This window comes from Sorex araneus, chromosome 6 (assembly GCF_027595985.1).
Source record: "Sorex araneus isolate mSorAra2 chromosome 6, mSorAra2.pri, whole genome shotgun sequence".
NCBI lineage: Eukaryota > Metazoa > Chordata > Mammalia > Eulipotyphla > Soricidae > Sorex > Sorex araneus.
Genome location: NC_073307.1, coordinates 160184913 through 160200944, shown reverse-complemented (window position 1 = coordinate 160200944; position 16032 = coordinate 160184913). Strand labels below are relative to the sequence as shown.

At 43.3% G+C, this 16032-nt stretch overlaps 1 protein-coding gene across 1 annotated transcript; it reads right to left on the bottom strand.

Annotated features, from left to right (window-relative positions):
• Window positions 1-9149: 9149 nt before the first annotated feature.
• LOC129405838 (secretoglobin family 1D member 2-like) lies at window positions 9150-11335 on the bottom strand. The gene is made up of 3 exons (XM_055143471.1): window positions 11221-11335; window positions 10254-10447; window positions 9150-9286 (listed from the first exon to the last, which is right to left on the bottom strand). Exons 1-3 carry the CDS (start codon window positions 11273-11275, stop codon window positions 9263-9265), a joined length of 273 nt encoding a protein of 90 aa, XP_054999446.1. The 5' UTR covers window positions 11276-11335; the 3' UTR covers window positions 9150-9262.
• Between the last annotated feature and the right edge of the window lie 4697 nt (window positions 11336-16032).

Sequence of the window (16032 nt, the reverse complement as noted above, 5' to 3'; positions counted from 1 at the left end):
ATGACTGGTTGAAGAAACTTTGGTACATCTACACAATGGAATAATATGCAGCTGTTAGAAAAAAGGAGATGATGAATTTTGCATATAAGTGGATCGGCATGGAAAGTATCATGCTAAGTGTAATGAGTCAGAAAGAGAGAGACAGACATAGAAAGATTGCACTCATCTGTGGAATATAGAATAATAGACTGTAAGACTAACACCCAAGATTAGTAGAAATAAGTACCAGGAGGTTGTCTCCATGGCTTTAAGGCTGGTCTCTCATTCTGGGCAACTCAGAGAAGGGAACACCAAGTAAAATGTGGTCGGCGGTCATGCGGGGGAAGGATAATGTGTGCCGAATATAGACTAGAAACTGAACACAATGGCCACTCAACACCTTTATTGCAAACCACAATACCTAATCAGAGAGAGAGATCAAAAGGGAATACCCTGCCATAGTGGCAGTGTGGGATATGGGGAGACGGGACTGGGGAGGGTGGGAGAGATACTGGGTTTACTGGTGGTAGAGAATGGGCACTGGTGAAGGGATGGGTTCTCCAACTTTTGTATGGGGGAAACATGAGCAAAAAATGTATAAATCTGTTAACTGTACCCTCACGTTGATTCACTAATTAAAAATAAATAAATTATTTTTTAAAAACTCCTTTTGTTCTCTGTCCTATTGGATGTTGTAGTTTGCAATAGAGTTATTGAATGGCCATCATGTTTGGTCTGTAGTCTACTTTCGGCAGAGGCAGGGTGCTATGGTGGGGGTTTTTGTGGGGGTAGAGGGAGGAATACTAGGAACATTGGTGGATGAGAATGGGCACTGGTGGAGGGATGTAAACGAAATGCAAACATGAAAGTTCATAAGTTTGTAACTGTACCTCACGGTGATTCACTAAAAAAAAATTTAATAAAGAGTGCTTCATATCAGAAAATTCATAGAAGAAAGAGGTGGAAGCAGTAATTATTAATGTTTATAAAAACACGGTGAGTACATTTCACCAAAGAAATCAGAATAACATAAATTCAGCCCTAGCTAGTTTCTGCTCAAACTCATTTTAATTTTTAAACTCAAATACCCATGATGCTTTCATGTCCACAAAGCTGAATGTTGTGGGTAACATTCTAAGACAAATGCAGCCATGACTATACACACACATACACACATACACAAACTGACACACACAGACTCCAAGGGTCTCAGAGCAGAGGTCTTACATGAGAAAAGAGGTTGTTGGGAAAACTTATATTGAGTCGATTAACCTATTCATCTTCTACCTTTGAAGAGAACTTGATGTCTAACATGAGATCATACAGGTCTCAGGCAGATGGAACCGAAGAGTAAGACTTGCCTCTCGTCCAATACATTTACACTAAAGACTGCTTCTGAACCTTCCTGACAACAATAGCACCAAGATCTGATGCTCTCCTTCCCCTACCCGAACTTCAGGTATCCAATTTTCTTTTTAGAGCCAGAGACGTTTTGTTTCCCTTGCTGGGTTTGTTCACTTAGTTTTTTCTTTCTCTTCTGTTTGTGAGAGAATTAAAAAGGAAAGAAGTGAGGGCCATCTGTAGGAGTGACCTTTAATTTTGGCAGCTGATGACAGTGAATAGGAGGAGATATGGAAGAGAGTGCACAGAGGACCAGTCCCATGTGTGACCTGAGCACAGGTGGTACTGGAAGGTAAGAAGATAAATAAGGGATAATGACTCTTGGAATCCAGTGAGTGACAGGAGCACCTAATTGATGAAAAAGGCACACAGCTTAAGGAAAGACAGTACAGGGCGGGAGGAGCAAAAAAACTAATATTGACCAGCATAAGATAAATAATACTAATTCAAGAGAGATCTGGAATGATGACCAACAGTTCAGGATCCGAGAATATTATTTATTGTTTGGATTGTATATGACAGGATTCTTTCCATCATTTTGCCTATGAGATGAAGTCACGAATGTATGGGGGTTAGAAGGAAGCTAGAAATTAGAATATTGTTTTCATAGTGATGGTTGCATGATACTTGCTACACTTGGTAGTCTTCATTCCCAAGGCAAGGGGGAAGGCTTGTCATTAAGTGGGAGAATATCTCTTGGTCAAGATTCAATGGAGGTGAATAGTGATAGTACAATAGGTAGGGCGCTAGTTTTCAATTAATATGGCCTGGGTTAGTTATGAGGCACCTCCATATGGCACCCCAGAGCCAGCCAGGAGTGAGCTCTGAGAAATGTCTGGGTATGACTGCAACACTAAAGCAATTAGAACCTAAATCATGGTCCCTCCTATTAGAAAAGTCACAGGTTTGGAAGTGGATGTGCCTCATGAGATCTGACTCATGAAGAACATATGCCTCACATGTGTGAGTGAGTTCCTGATTTAATTCTCTCACACAAGAAAACACAAATACGTATGGTATCAAGCCCTTATAAAATGTAAGGCCCTGGTGACACACTTATGATATATTCATTCAGAAACCTCATGACTTGATGATGATAAGTTTGGCTAGTTCACTGGAGTGTTTGGGGAATGAAGGTAGTTCACTGTAGAGATAGGATGCAGGGCTGGAAGCATAACTAGGTCTCTCTGAATCAGTGAGATGTATGTTCTCATCATTGCGACATAATCTTTCTTTGCTGGTGTAGGGGTGGGCCAAAGAGAACTGGAGGCCCATTGTTGGTTAGTGCAGAACCAGAGAGAGGAAATGGAAGTCGTGACTGTAAAGAGTGTGTAACAAGATTGAGCTCCTTTTGGCACTAACAGATTGTGACACACACCGAGGTAGATTCTGGTGACCTTGAGATCTATGACATTCTTTGCGAAGTTCTAGCTACATGTGTGCAGGCCCCAGAAATTTGCTTAAGGTCATTGGTCTCTACAAGCAATCCTCAATTAAAAAAAATTTATTAGTGAATGACCGTGAGGTACAGTTACAGACTTACAAAATTTAAAAAAAAATTTAATCACTGTGAATTACAAAGTTACAAAGGTACTTATGAGTGACTTTCAGATACACAACATTCTGACAACGATCCCATCACAGTTCCCACTTCTCTCCACCAATGTCTCTGGCTTCCCTTCTGCTCCCGGTGGCAGGTAAGCTTTTCCTATACGTTTACCCTAATGTTCTCTTCCCTGACTTATCACCCCACCCTCACCCTACCACTCAAGTGGAAAGCTTTCGACTGAAGATCCGTTTCCTTGCTCTTTGTTTCAAATGCCCTTGGGAATGTGATATTTCCTACCGTTTCTTTATATATCCAACATAGGAGAATTCATTCTGAGTCTACCCCTCTACCTCTGACTGATTTCTCGTATCATGATACTATTCAGATCACCCCAGTGTACCGGCAAACTTCAATTCTTCATCTTTCCTAGAGGCTGAGTAGTTTTTCATTATTTGTGCTATTTGTACTCTACTTTCCTTATCCAGTCATTTGTTCTTGGACATTTGGGTTGTTTCCATATTTAGGGCACTCTTCTCCCTACCTCAGCCTTAAGACTATAAAACTTCTCATTCGTGTTGATACCATCTCATACACAGCCCATGGCATGTGTTTTGTATTAGTCTCTCATCTCTTAAGATTTGTCTCCCATGGCAATAGTACTTCTGTGTAGTTGTTCAACAACTCCAAGACCCTCATTTGATGCCTCTCTACTCTTGGCCCATGAGAGTAGAACACATGCAAAATTGCCCCTTCTAAGGCGACAGTCTAGGGTCTTTGCTTATTGTTCTTTTACTGTGTTCAGTGTGAATTGAAAGTAGATTTTGTTTGGGCTGTTCCCAGTATTGAACAGAGGGATTACACATATCAGGCGCGTACTTTACTGTCACCTCCCATCCTTGGTCCCTTTATTTGAATTTTTTATGGATTTTCGTGATTATTTTTCCTGTTTGTCATTTATACTGTTGAGGTAGTGGTTCTTTCGCTTACAGAAATCTTTTTTAAAGGTCAAACGCAACGCAGGAGTCTTAAAGATAGTACAAAGATAGTCCAACAGGTAGGGTGTTTACCTCTCAAAGGACCTACCCAAGTTCAATTCTTGGCATCCCTTTGATCCTCCGAGTATCACCAGGAGTAATTCCTGAGTGTAGAACCAGGAGTAGCCCCTGAGAATCTCCAGGTGTGATCCAGAAGGTTAAATAAAAAGGTCAAATATAACGCTAAGTGAACTTAGTGAACTCAATATATCAGAAGGATTCTATACCAATTAACGTGAGATTCACGCCAGGAATGCAAGGGTAGTTCAATATACACAAATCAACATGTGTAATGCTCCACATAAACAAATGATAAAAGTCACATGGTTTATTCATTGTTACGGAAAAGGCTTTTGACAAAATCAAACAGTCACCCATTAATGATAACTGCCCCTCCCCCAATTAAGGATCGATGGAACATACCTCCAGGTAGAAAATGACTCTTGTACAGCAAACTCATAGCCAATATCATAATCGATGGTAAAAAATCAAAGCCTTTTCCCAGAGTTTAGGCACAGGGCAAGGATGTCCTCTGACGGCACTCTTATTAGTATATATATATATATATATATATATATATATATATATTTACTTTTTTTGAATCACCGTGAGGAAACTACAAAGCTTTCAGGTTTAAGTCTGAGTCATATAATGATTAAACCCGCATCCCATCGCCAGTGCACATGTTCCACCACCAAGAACACCAATATCCCCCCTCCCACCAACCCCCCACCTACGTAGCTAATGATCTTCACTTTATTCTCTCTATACTTTGATTACATTCAACATTTCAATTGAGAACTCACTATTATTGTTTGGAATTTTCCCCCAACACTCAGGCCTGCTGAAAAGGCATCATTTTATGATTTCTTTTCATTGCTGAGAATGGAGACTCTTTGAGCTCGCGCGGCAGCAACAGCGGCCGCACAGTTTTGGATTTCTGATATTTTAGCTCAGTTCACAGTCTAGATGCGTTTTTGTCTGAAGCTGCTCTGGGTTCCAAAATGAGTTAGAAGACCTCTCGGATCATATTCTTTTGAACACACGGTCCATTCTGCATGCGGCAGCTCCGGATCTTATCTGGGTGGAGAGCACACAGGTAATGCCTTTTTATCCCATGATTGGCTACGAGCCACGTCACTGAAAACTCATACCTCTGGGTTGGGAGTCTTAGGTGGTGGCTCTCGCCACATGGGTGTTGCCGCCGCCACCATTTCCCACGCAGAAAAACAGGATAGAGAGGGAAAATCCTTCCCTGGGCAGCACGCGGTTGTAGTACAGCTCACACTCTAGATGCATTTCAGTAAGAAGCTGCTCTGTGTGCCAAAATGGGTTAGAGGACCTCTAAGATCAACCATGTTGAACTTGATCATCTGCGCTTGCACCATATGGTCCTCGATGTATGCTTCTGATGCCAGCATATGAGGGTTGAAAGTACAGTCATTTTAGTCTTTCTTCATTTTGGCAGTCCTGTTCATTCCCAAGACTTTATCAGCCTCTCCTTGCTCATCCTTCCTAATGCTGCCATGTTGAGGGCTCTTTTGGTGTCAGGCAAATGAGGCCCATAATTAGTACTGTTTTCGGCATATCGAATACACCACGGGTAGCTTGCCATGTTCTAACAAGCGGGCGGGATAATTTCTCTAGTTGCCGGGCTCTCCGAGAGGGATGGAGGCTTAGAGGGTGGCATGCATTCATCATTAAGGTGTTCCTCTGGTTCATACAAGATTTGGAGCCCATCTAGTATGGTGCGAAAATTATGAAAGATGGATATTAAGTGTCCTGTGCTCCGGAAAGCGGCCTAGAGCCTAGCGGTGGCTGGGTAGTAGAGGTATAATAACTATTGAAATTCTATAATGCTGGGAAGGACACTGGGGACACTGGAGCTGAGAAATTACACTAGTGGAGGGATGGGTGTTAGAACATAGTATGACTGAAATGAAACCATGAGCAATATTGTCATGCTCTATCTCATAGTGATTCGGTTGAAAAATATATTTAAAAAATTCAATGATGCTTTTCAAAGAATTGAAGCACACCCTTCTAAAATGTGTATGGAATATTAAAAGTACTAAGTAACTAAAATAATCATAGGAAAGGAGATTAAACGAAGAACATCAGACCTGCCTGAGGTACACGTTATTGGGAATTTTGAAACTAGAATCTAATCGTGCTCCAACAGTAGTGATGCCACCAGGAAAGCAATCAGGAAAATCAGGAAGTGCCAATTCCGCGGGCTTGAGAAGATGCGCGAGAATATCCAACCCAGAGCAGAAGAAGGAATGAAAAATCAAGCGAAATGAAGATACAAAGAATTTATGGATTAGCTTTACGTACAATGACATTGCAATTCTAGGAATTCTGGAAGACGAGCGAGAGCACAGGAAAGAGTATCCACGTCAGATATGAAAACCAAGAACTTCACCAATGTGAGGACAGAGTCATATGCCTGGATCAAGAGTCAGGAACCTAATGTAGGCAAGCAGGATATAGGGAAGATCTTCTTCCCAGATGAGGCCATTAAATTTCCTGTAGTTGCAAAAGTTAACCTTGCAGAAAAGGAGGAACTAGGGCCTGGAAAGACCCTCACTATCTATAGCAACAAGTGCAGAGAAGCTCCTGCAGAAACAAAAGATAAGGGAAGGAATTTCAAAGAAGACCATCTCTATTCCCAACCTCCCTCGTAACCTCCTTAGCAACGGACCTTTATCTAGGTAGGAGACCCTCGTGGTGACAGGTTGGAGAAACCCTCTACAGGCCACCTTGAACAAAGGAAAGGCACTCACATGCTGCTCGAGCCCCTGTGCCGCATGTGCACATGTGGCCGAGTACAAGTGGTGCCTGAGCACGTGTCACCCTCAATCCCCACTTGAGATGTATAGCTTTCACGTCTAATGCTGAGACATGTGTAGGGGCTCCATTCGTCGTTGGAGAAGCCGGCGAAGCATGTTACTTGATCATTTTACTTGGGCACGTTACTCTCCGCTCTCTCCCACCTTCTCGCCCAGTTTCCCTTCAAAACCACAAAATACAACTGGAATTTCACTGCCGGTTCAATCCTGAAATTCCTTTCTGCGAGGTGAGACGAGAACCCAGTAACCCTGGGACTCCGGTGGCAGAGGTAGTTGGGAGAAAGTGAATGTCTTTCTCCTTTCCACTTCATCTGAGCCAGCCGTGGGCCCAACAACACCATCCTCACAAATCAAAAAGTTCCAGCAATTGATTTGGGGAAAACTGCAGAATGATGTTCACATAATGTAACTATAATCCTGCCTCACACTAGGCACAAAGATCAAGTCCAGTGAAGGAAAGACTTCAGCATTTGACCAAAGCCACACAGTATATTGAGAAAACTCATGATTTGATCTCACTGGTAAAGTAAAGTTAAGCAAAAGACAACACATGGGACTATATCACAAATGTGTTACATAGGCCCTTTCACAAACTCCCTCTCCCCAAGATTTGGATCTACCCATAAATAAGGTAGTTCAGTTACTAGAATGCAAAGGGTTTGTAAAGTGCAAAGGGGTGGAGGGGAGAGTTGTCCTGGTGCCCTTCCAGTATTCAAATAAAGAGAAAAGAGGTGTGTGATAGGCCTGCGCAGGCTGATATAGCTTTCGGTGGTCAAGAGCCGGCTCGCCAGGCTAGATGGCAAGTGAACAATCCGTAGAACTGGAGACCCAGGAAGCAGACCCGAGGGCTGGTCTGCAGTCGGTTACTTTCTCTCTCCTGCCCATCGTCTTCTGGTCTGGTGCAATCATAGTCGTAGCTTTCTTCATAGTGCGAAATCCCAAAATCCCAGTTCTCCTGCTCATCCTCAATGTCTCCTCATCGACTTCCTCGTCTTCAGCAACTGGTCCTCAGCGTCCAGTCTTCAGCATCTCCTCTAAGAGTCTAGTTTTGTTACATGGCATAGCCTCAACTATCTTCCTGTGTCTATACAAAAAGTTCATTAAACGGACAAATGACACCAAGGAAAGAGAAAAGCAATACAGGGTTATTATTGCCTGATGAAACCGCATTTAGATCAGGAGCAACCCAGTAAAAAATATTGAATGCCGTAAACAAACACCATGACCACTTAGTACCTGTATTGCAAAACATAATAGACAAAAAGAAAAGCGGGGTGAGAACAAAAATAAAACTCCTCCCATAGATGGAGGCTGAGAGTGGGGGTCAGTTGTTGGGGCTAGTGGTAGGAACACAGGAGACATTGGTTTTGGGAAATGTACACTGGTGTAGGGATGGATGCAGTATGATTAAATAACTGAAACCCAATTATGAGCAGTTTTTTAATGGTCTATCTCACAGATACTCGATGAAAAATTTTTTTTAAAAGTCCTGTAGAGCTCCTGCTCCATTCAATCAGCTTCATCAATGGCGGGACAAATACTAGTACTCCTACATTAAAGAAAGAAAAAAAGAGTTTCTCAGGGTCCAGTACTCTGAGTCCGTTCATTTGAGTGGGTCCACAAGCTAGGGGTGGGGACTAGAGATTGGAGTGAGTCGGGAAGAAGACTGAGGTCTCCTGTTGTTGTTTTGACGCTACACTGAGAATTTAAGAAAAGTTCTTTGTATCACAGTAGGCCAAAAGAATGAAGGTCACAGAGAGAATCACCACTCTGGTCCTCTGAGCTCTTAAGTGGCTGTAATGGACCATTAGCCCTGGTGTGAGTAAGGGTTCGCAGTCACATGGTCAATGGGAGCGTGCAGAGTTCTAACGAGAGAGGTGAATGACTGAGCCTTGCCCTTATGCACAAATGCGTGGGTAGACTAGGAACCACGACCTATAAATACACAGCAGTGGAAACATGGTGTGGAGAAAAAACACACAGATGGTGATGGCTCTGATGAGGACGTACTGATATAGTTCCATGTGGAGAAATAAGATTAGACAGGTAAGTAGGCCATAAACTTTCGTTTCAAAGAAGACTGACAGGAATGCTTGAATTTCTGCGTTTCAAATCTAAGGTATCATTGTCACTCATTGGCCAAAGATGGAGTATGTATGAGATACAGAATAACCCTGGAGCAGTATTTCTCTTGGGATCACTGCAGTCATGTTGTCAAGGGTAATAACCCATTCCTTTTTTGCATCCGACTATTGATGACCAGTAAGAGCCCCTCATAGACCTCTCTACAAACACAAAGCTATACACCACTGCATAAAAAAGAGAGAGCAGACGTGTGTTGAGCAAGTAATTTATTAGAAGAGAGAGTGAAACCTTGACATTTTCTTGAAATTCATTAGATCATTGTAAGGCATAGATGACAGATAGAAGACTTGTTATTATTGTTTCTAGCAGGCCGCAAGAATGTTCGTCTGTAATGGGAAGAACAGAAAAACATGGTGGTCAGTTATTCTGCAAGAGAGCTGACAGGTTCACACAGCTTATCCCTGAGGATGTCAATGCTATTTCAGGCAACACAGAAAAGAGGATCCCGCACAGCTGCCCACACGTGGGGTCTTTGACACACAGCTGGTTCCTGCCGCGGACAGAGCAGCCCACAAATATTCCCTGGATTCTCGCGTCAAATCCTTCTCTTTGACTTCCTTAGGGTGCTTGGGACTCTAAAGTAGCGACAGGGATGGGAAGATGGAGTGGTCCTTTCAGACTCCTGGCTGATAGTTCTGAAATGGATCGTGAGGTGCCTGTCAGCAGGACTGTTCAGATCCCGTGGATATTTGCAGATGAGCCTTGGCCTGCCTGCGAGTCAGCAGTTCTGGTGGAACATCTTACATCTTCCCTCATCTTCTTTCTGCATGAAGCCGTGAGGGCGGCAGGCAGCAGGAGCAGTGCAGGTGGGGTCTATGCCCACTGCACAGGGGTAAGAGATTGGTGGGTGAGGGCATGAGGTGCCCAGAGGGTACAGGCTTGCATATGGCAGCAGACCCCCAAGGACAAGCCTGTCCTGTCTACATCACAGCTTCCAGGTTCCCCTCAGCTCTCTCACATCTGCACGACATTCCCTATGCAGATGTTAGCAACACCGCACGCAGGGACGGGGAAGGAGGTCGTTGGCCCTTCCACATGATCCGTGGTGCCTGGATTTCCCCTCGGAGGGTCGTCGGCTGCGGGTACAGAGGGGACCTGCCAGGATGCTCTGTACCTCAGTACAGCTACTCTTGTAGGCAGGTGGAAAATTCTAACCTGCCATGTGGGCATGGCTCCACTTATTAGAAGAGAACAAGGGGTGATTCTCCACCCCCCTGCCAAGATCATTCCCAAATCTCTTTCAAATCTCTGCAACCCAGCTCAAAGACCTAAGTAGAAATAAAAAGAAATTACCAAAGTTTTTGCAATTAGAGCTCTCCCTGCAGGGTCCACGGCATTATTGTAGCAGGTCTTCCAAAGCATCTTGGCCTCCACAGCAGCATCAGGGGCATGAAATTGAGCAAGGTATAGTTTAAAGACACTTTCCGAGCTGATGACAAATGAACTCATATCTCCCGCAAGGGCTGGGCAAGTCATGGCTGCGTCAGCTAAAATGGAGGGAAAGAAAATACAATACAAGAGCAAATTTGTCTCTCATCGAACACTTGTGCATATCTCATCCCTTGTCCGCTGTTTGAGGAGGACAACACGAGATGGAGGTGACCCAGACCCCTTAGAGGATCTAGACGGGAAAGGAAATTTTTGAATCAGAAACTGTCGTGTTATTAGAAGACATGATACGGTGATCTCTTGATCTCTGCCTGCTACCTGAAACTCATTTGTATTATCTTTCTCACCCCATTGCTATACTCGTACTGCTGACTGCTGTGAACCTGACTAGGAACAGGCAATGTGGAGGCATGGAACTTTGGGCTCCAGTTCAAGGATCTGCTGAGTATTTATACAAGGTTTCACATCCGCATCATTTCCTTTCTTTACTTTTCTTTCAAGTTTTTGGAACAGCACCCACAAAATATTCAGGGACCACACCTGACGGTCCTTGATGGGAACATTTATGGTGCTGGGGATTAAATGGCCACATGCGAAGCAAGAACTTAAGCCATGCAATACCTTCTAGCCCTCACGCCCGAATCTCCTACTTCTTTCTCCCTCCTAACATTTGGAAAGGGATCACACTGAACTCGTCATGTAAAGTGGAAGTTGGTGATGATGAGAAGTGATAGGACTCCAGTGGAACAGCCATATGCTTTATGGGAACAGTTCACAGAGGAAACATTTTGAACTAGCATGTGTTCAGGCCCCTCTAAGTCATTTTCTGAGTTCAGGTCTGATGCTAGTCTGCTGGGGGAAATGTACTCACCCTGGTAGCAGCAAAGGGCCAGAGCGACCAGCAGGGCACACAGGGACAGCTTCATGGTGTTTGTGGCTGGGAGCTGTGAGCTTGCGCAAGGGATGAGCAGTCAGCAGCTGGACTCAGGAGCCTGGGCAGCGCAGGGTCATTTGTACCCAGAGAGCCTTCCTGGTCCTGCCCACAGCGACACGTGTAGGTCACAAGGTTTGGCTTCCATCCCTCTCTCCCTCCCTCGACTGAAGTTATGTCTCAGCGTGCCAGGCTGCAAAGTCTTGGCCAAAGATTCTAGAAAAGGCTCTGCTGAGTTATTAGCCTCTGCTTTGAGCAAGGATCATAGTTGTTTGGAAAGACAGAGCCTATGAATTGCCATTAGCCTATCTCCTCTCTAGTGCCACAATTACGAGTGCGTGTCTGGTTGTTCAGAGGTTACATAGTCCTGTGACTGTGTAGAACAGTCTTGATTGAAGGGAATTACTTTCAGCCATGCATGTGTGAATGAAAGTACACAGACCTACTGATCACCATGCTTGTGAGCAATTGATTTCCTCTGTGGAAACTTCCTGCTGGGTGGACAGGGAATGGTCATTGGCCTGGAGACCGTTTTGAAGGAATGAGTCCCGGGAGAGAGCAGACTCCAGTATGCTGACTCCAGTATGCTGTACTCGCAGCTTGAATTTCCTGTCAATTCGAAAGTATCCTAGGATTAATATTCATTACAGCAAATGATGTGCAAACCGATGTGATGAGGCTCTGTGTCTTCAGGAGCCTCGGAGACATCTGCGGTGTTGCAAAATTCCAGAGGCCTTGACTATGGTTCCCAATGTTCAGGATCCCTACATCACTTGTAGGTGTAACCCTGGTTGGTCCAGAGCAACCCAGGTATCAGTTTGGGTTGTCTGAGCCCCTGACAGGACCAGGCTGAGTTCAGCCTGGATTGGGCCCCTGGCAAAACCTCTCTCTTCAAGGGACAGTATGGTCAATGAAAAAATGAAATTTGTTCTTCGGTTTTTTCAGAGGAAATGAACAGACTTCACCCAAAAGAGAGTAGCTGAATAGAGATAAGCAACAAATTCATTGGCATCTGAATACCATAAGATGAACAATGTGACATTCCAATTGAGAACAGAGTGGCAGAAGCAATCAATGGGATGAGAATAGACCTAGGATTAGAAGTGGTGCCAACGTGGTACTTTGGTCATGAAGGTCCTTATTACTATTTTTCCTCATGAGGACACACTGATGCAGATAATACAAATTTTACAGGCCTCTAATACAACAAAAATGAAATGGAAGAGCAGGTCAGTAAAAGGAGGCCAGGGCAGTCACAGAGTCAAATAACAGCAGAGCAACAACAAATGATGCAAAGATCTACTCGACTCAAATTCACACGCACTAAATATGCTCTCCTGTAAAAATCAAAGTATCTTTTGGGTAAAAGAAAGGTGGCCTGAAAACAATACCAAGACGAGTGACTGAGAATGGAGAGAGAAAGGAGCTCTATCAGTAAGAAAGACTTCCATTCAAGCAAGAACTAGGGCTGTCGAAATTCAGTAAAGAACAGAGCCCTTCTTAGATGTGTGTCCCCAAGCAAGGAGTATTTGTAGAGACGTGATGGCTCAGGTGCTTTGTGTGCGCAGAGGTCGAAGATGACAGGAAGGTGGAAGGTAGGCTGTGAAGCTGAGGAGGCAATTGAGCAAAGTCATGGATGGCAATGCACTCAGCACAGAGATCATGCAGAGGGCCATTCTCCTGCAGGATATGTGTGACCTGGGCTCCACAAGTGTCCCTGATACAGAGACACCTTTGGCTGAGTCAGAGACACCTCTGTCACAAAGTAATGCTGGTCGATGTTTCTCTGTCACACACATCCTCAACAGAGATTCCACCAAATTGCAAGAAAAAACTCATTTTATGGGAACATGGAAAGACTATGACAGGATAATAGCGGCAGACTGGTTTTCTCTCCCTTCACATCAAGCAGCGTTGCGTCTACACAATAGAAACAACCAGATCACCTTGGACAGGAGAAATGTCCAGAGTGGTGGGTGGATAGAGGCAAAACATTAAGGTAAGTAGGGCCTCACTCGTCCTGCAGCGGACTTTTCTGCAACAGCTTTCCACATGCATCTCCTATTGCCCAAGGAAGGAAAGGTCCACAGCTGTGTGAAGGCAACGGTCAGCAAGCAAAAGGGGCATCAAAGGGCAGGACAAAAGCTTCATTTGAACAAGGAAGCTTGTGTTTCAGATAATAACTGACCCATAAGAAATACCATATCTGCATGGGGATTAAGTTGGAAACATCTCATCTGGCAATGCCAAGTTATATAAAACCAGAATTTAGAACTCAAGCCAGCCAGAACTCAAGCAGCTTCTCACCCAAGGTCTGCTTCAAAATCCACATACCTGTCTCAAAGATCTTGGTTGGTTCAGTATGATAATGATTCTCTCTGAGAAACAAAAAGGCTTGGAGAGCCCAGCCATAGGCTCCAAATTATTTCACTGTTCATTAAGCTTTCCCCAATTGATATTACAAAGACCTCCAAAAAAGTAAGAAAGTGCTGAATCTGGAAGTGGCATTGCTAAAATTTGTATGCAATTTCAAAGATTTTCAAATCTACTCAGTTGTTCTGATGGAGGGAAAGGTTGAGTGTATGAGGAGAGGCATGGCATCGCTTACTTCAACTGCACTCTACAAGTATAGTAATGCAAACAATGTGATAGTAGACCAAGTAAGCATATACTCACGCCTCCAGAGTCTGAAGAAGAGGATGAAAATAAGCCCTCAGATATATAGGCAGAAAAGTAAAATGAAAGGACTAGGGATATATATGGCATCAAGGAAATTCTCTTCAACTAGTTCTCAGACAACTGCATTATCACACACAGGAGTACTTGGTTAAGTCTCTCACATCATGCGTAGACATTCATTCAAAATATATGAAGGATTTTGATGTTTGACCAGAACACACGATATATTGCTGAGGGTAAGACCTTAATGATACAGGCTTCACATTGTTTTACATGACCCATCTCGACTGGCAGGTACAAACACCAAAGTAAATCATGCCGATGTCATCAAGCAAAAAATCGTCTGCACTGTGAAATACACTACCAACAAAACAAAAGAGCATCCTACTGAATGAGAGAAAATAGTCACAGAGAGTAATTCTGAAAATGTAAGAGCGAATATCTTAATACATAAGGAACTTAGAAAACTGAAGAGCAAAGTAAAAAATTATTGAAAAATGGAAAAGTGAGTAGAGCTGAACAGACACTTATTCAATGAAAACATATAAGGTGACCAACAAGGACATGGAAAAGCTCGTCAGCACTGATACTCTGATAACTTAAAGTGAGAACAACACTACCATGTCGCTTAAGCAGAAATGCCTATTTCAAAAAGTACAAAAATACCAAGCACCCCGGTGATGTGAAGTAAAGGAATTTTTATTCATATTGAGAGACTCTCTAATTGGCTTCACCCTTCGTGGTAAACTATGTAGAGATTCTACCCGTCCGCCCAATCTCAGCAAATAATGCTACCCCTCTATCCACCAATTCTACTCTTAGGACTGAAATAATGATGACAAAGAACAGAAAAAGAACAACAAAACACATTTCAGTAGAATCAGAAATTGTACCAACAATCTTTACAGACCATAATGCACTGAAGATAGAAGTTTACCAAGCACAGACACGGAGAACCAAACCAAACAACAGAAATTGAACAACACAATGTTGAACAATGAGAGGGTCACAATGGAAATCAAGGAAAAACTCAGAAGATACCTGGAAACGAGTGAAAACGTAGACACGAGTTACCAGAAACTATGGGACGCAGCTAAATCTGTGCGAAGGGGAAAATTTATAGCTCTCCAATCATTCCTCAGAAAGGAACAAAGGGTCCACATAAATAACTAGACTGCACAGCTCAAGATCTTACAAACGGAAAAGCAAGGAGCCCAAAGCAGTCAGAAGGAAAGAAATAACAAAAATAAGAGCATAAAATCACAACATGGAAACGCAGGGGAATTTTATTCATATTGATAGGACTATATCATCCTCTTTACCCTATGTGGAAAACTATGTAGAGATCCACCGCACCAAAAGACCTGCCCTTCTATCTAACAATCCTCTCTTACGTATCTAATAAGCATGAAAAAGAACAATATTTCAGGCAGCTAAATTAGTGCTTCTATTCATTACTCTTCTATTTTCAGGAGCCCCAAACTACAAAGAACCCAGCTGCAATCATGCACCTAGAACAGACGTGCATGATCACCATGGAATACTGTCCAACTTAGAAAAGCAGTACTGTTTTGTTGAAGATATGTATAGGATTATGCTAAGCAGAATATGCCAGAAGGAGAAGGGCAAATAGCAGATCTGTCACTCATATGAGAAATGTCAAGTATGAAAACAAGAGAACAATGTCCATTAAAAACAAACCTTGAGATTCTGACAGAGAAGCGAGGAGACCACTAGACGGAGAGAGCTGACAGAAAGGGTCCAGTGGGCTCAGGTGGAGGGACTTGTCACTTTGGTCATGAATACTATGCAGTAATATTGAACCTCTAGAAGATAACAACATTCTGCTCTTGTGAGCCAATTGGGGGGATAAAAGGGAGAGAAAGGGAGAGATAGCTTAAAGTTTGTGCGCAGAGGGAAATTCTGTGCTCCAGAGCGGAGAGACCCCAGGACACATCCTTGAAAGTGTGAAAGTCCACATGTCAAAAGGGCACCTGTGATGAGTTTGATGCTCAGCAGAATAGAAGAAAAATTCAATGGACAACTGCCTTTAGGTGTCCTGTGGAAGAGACC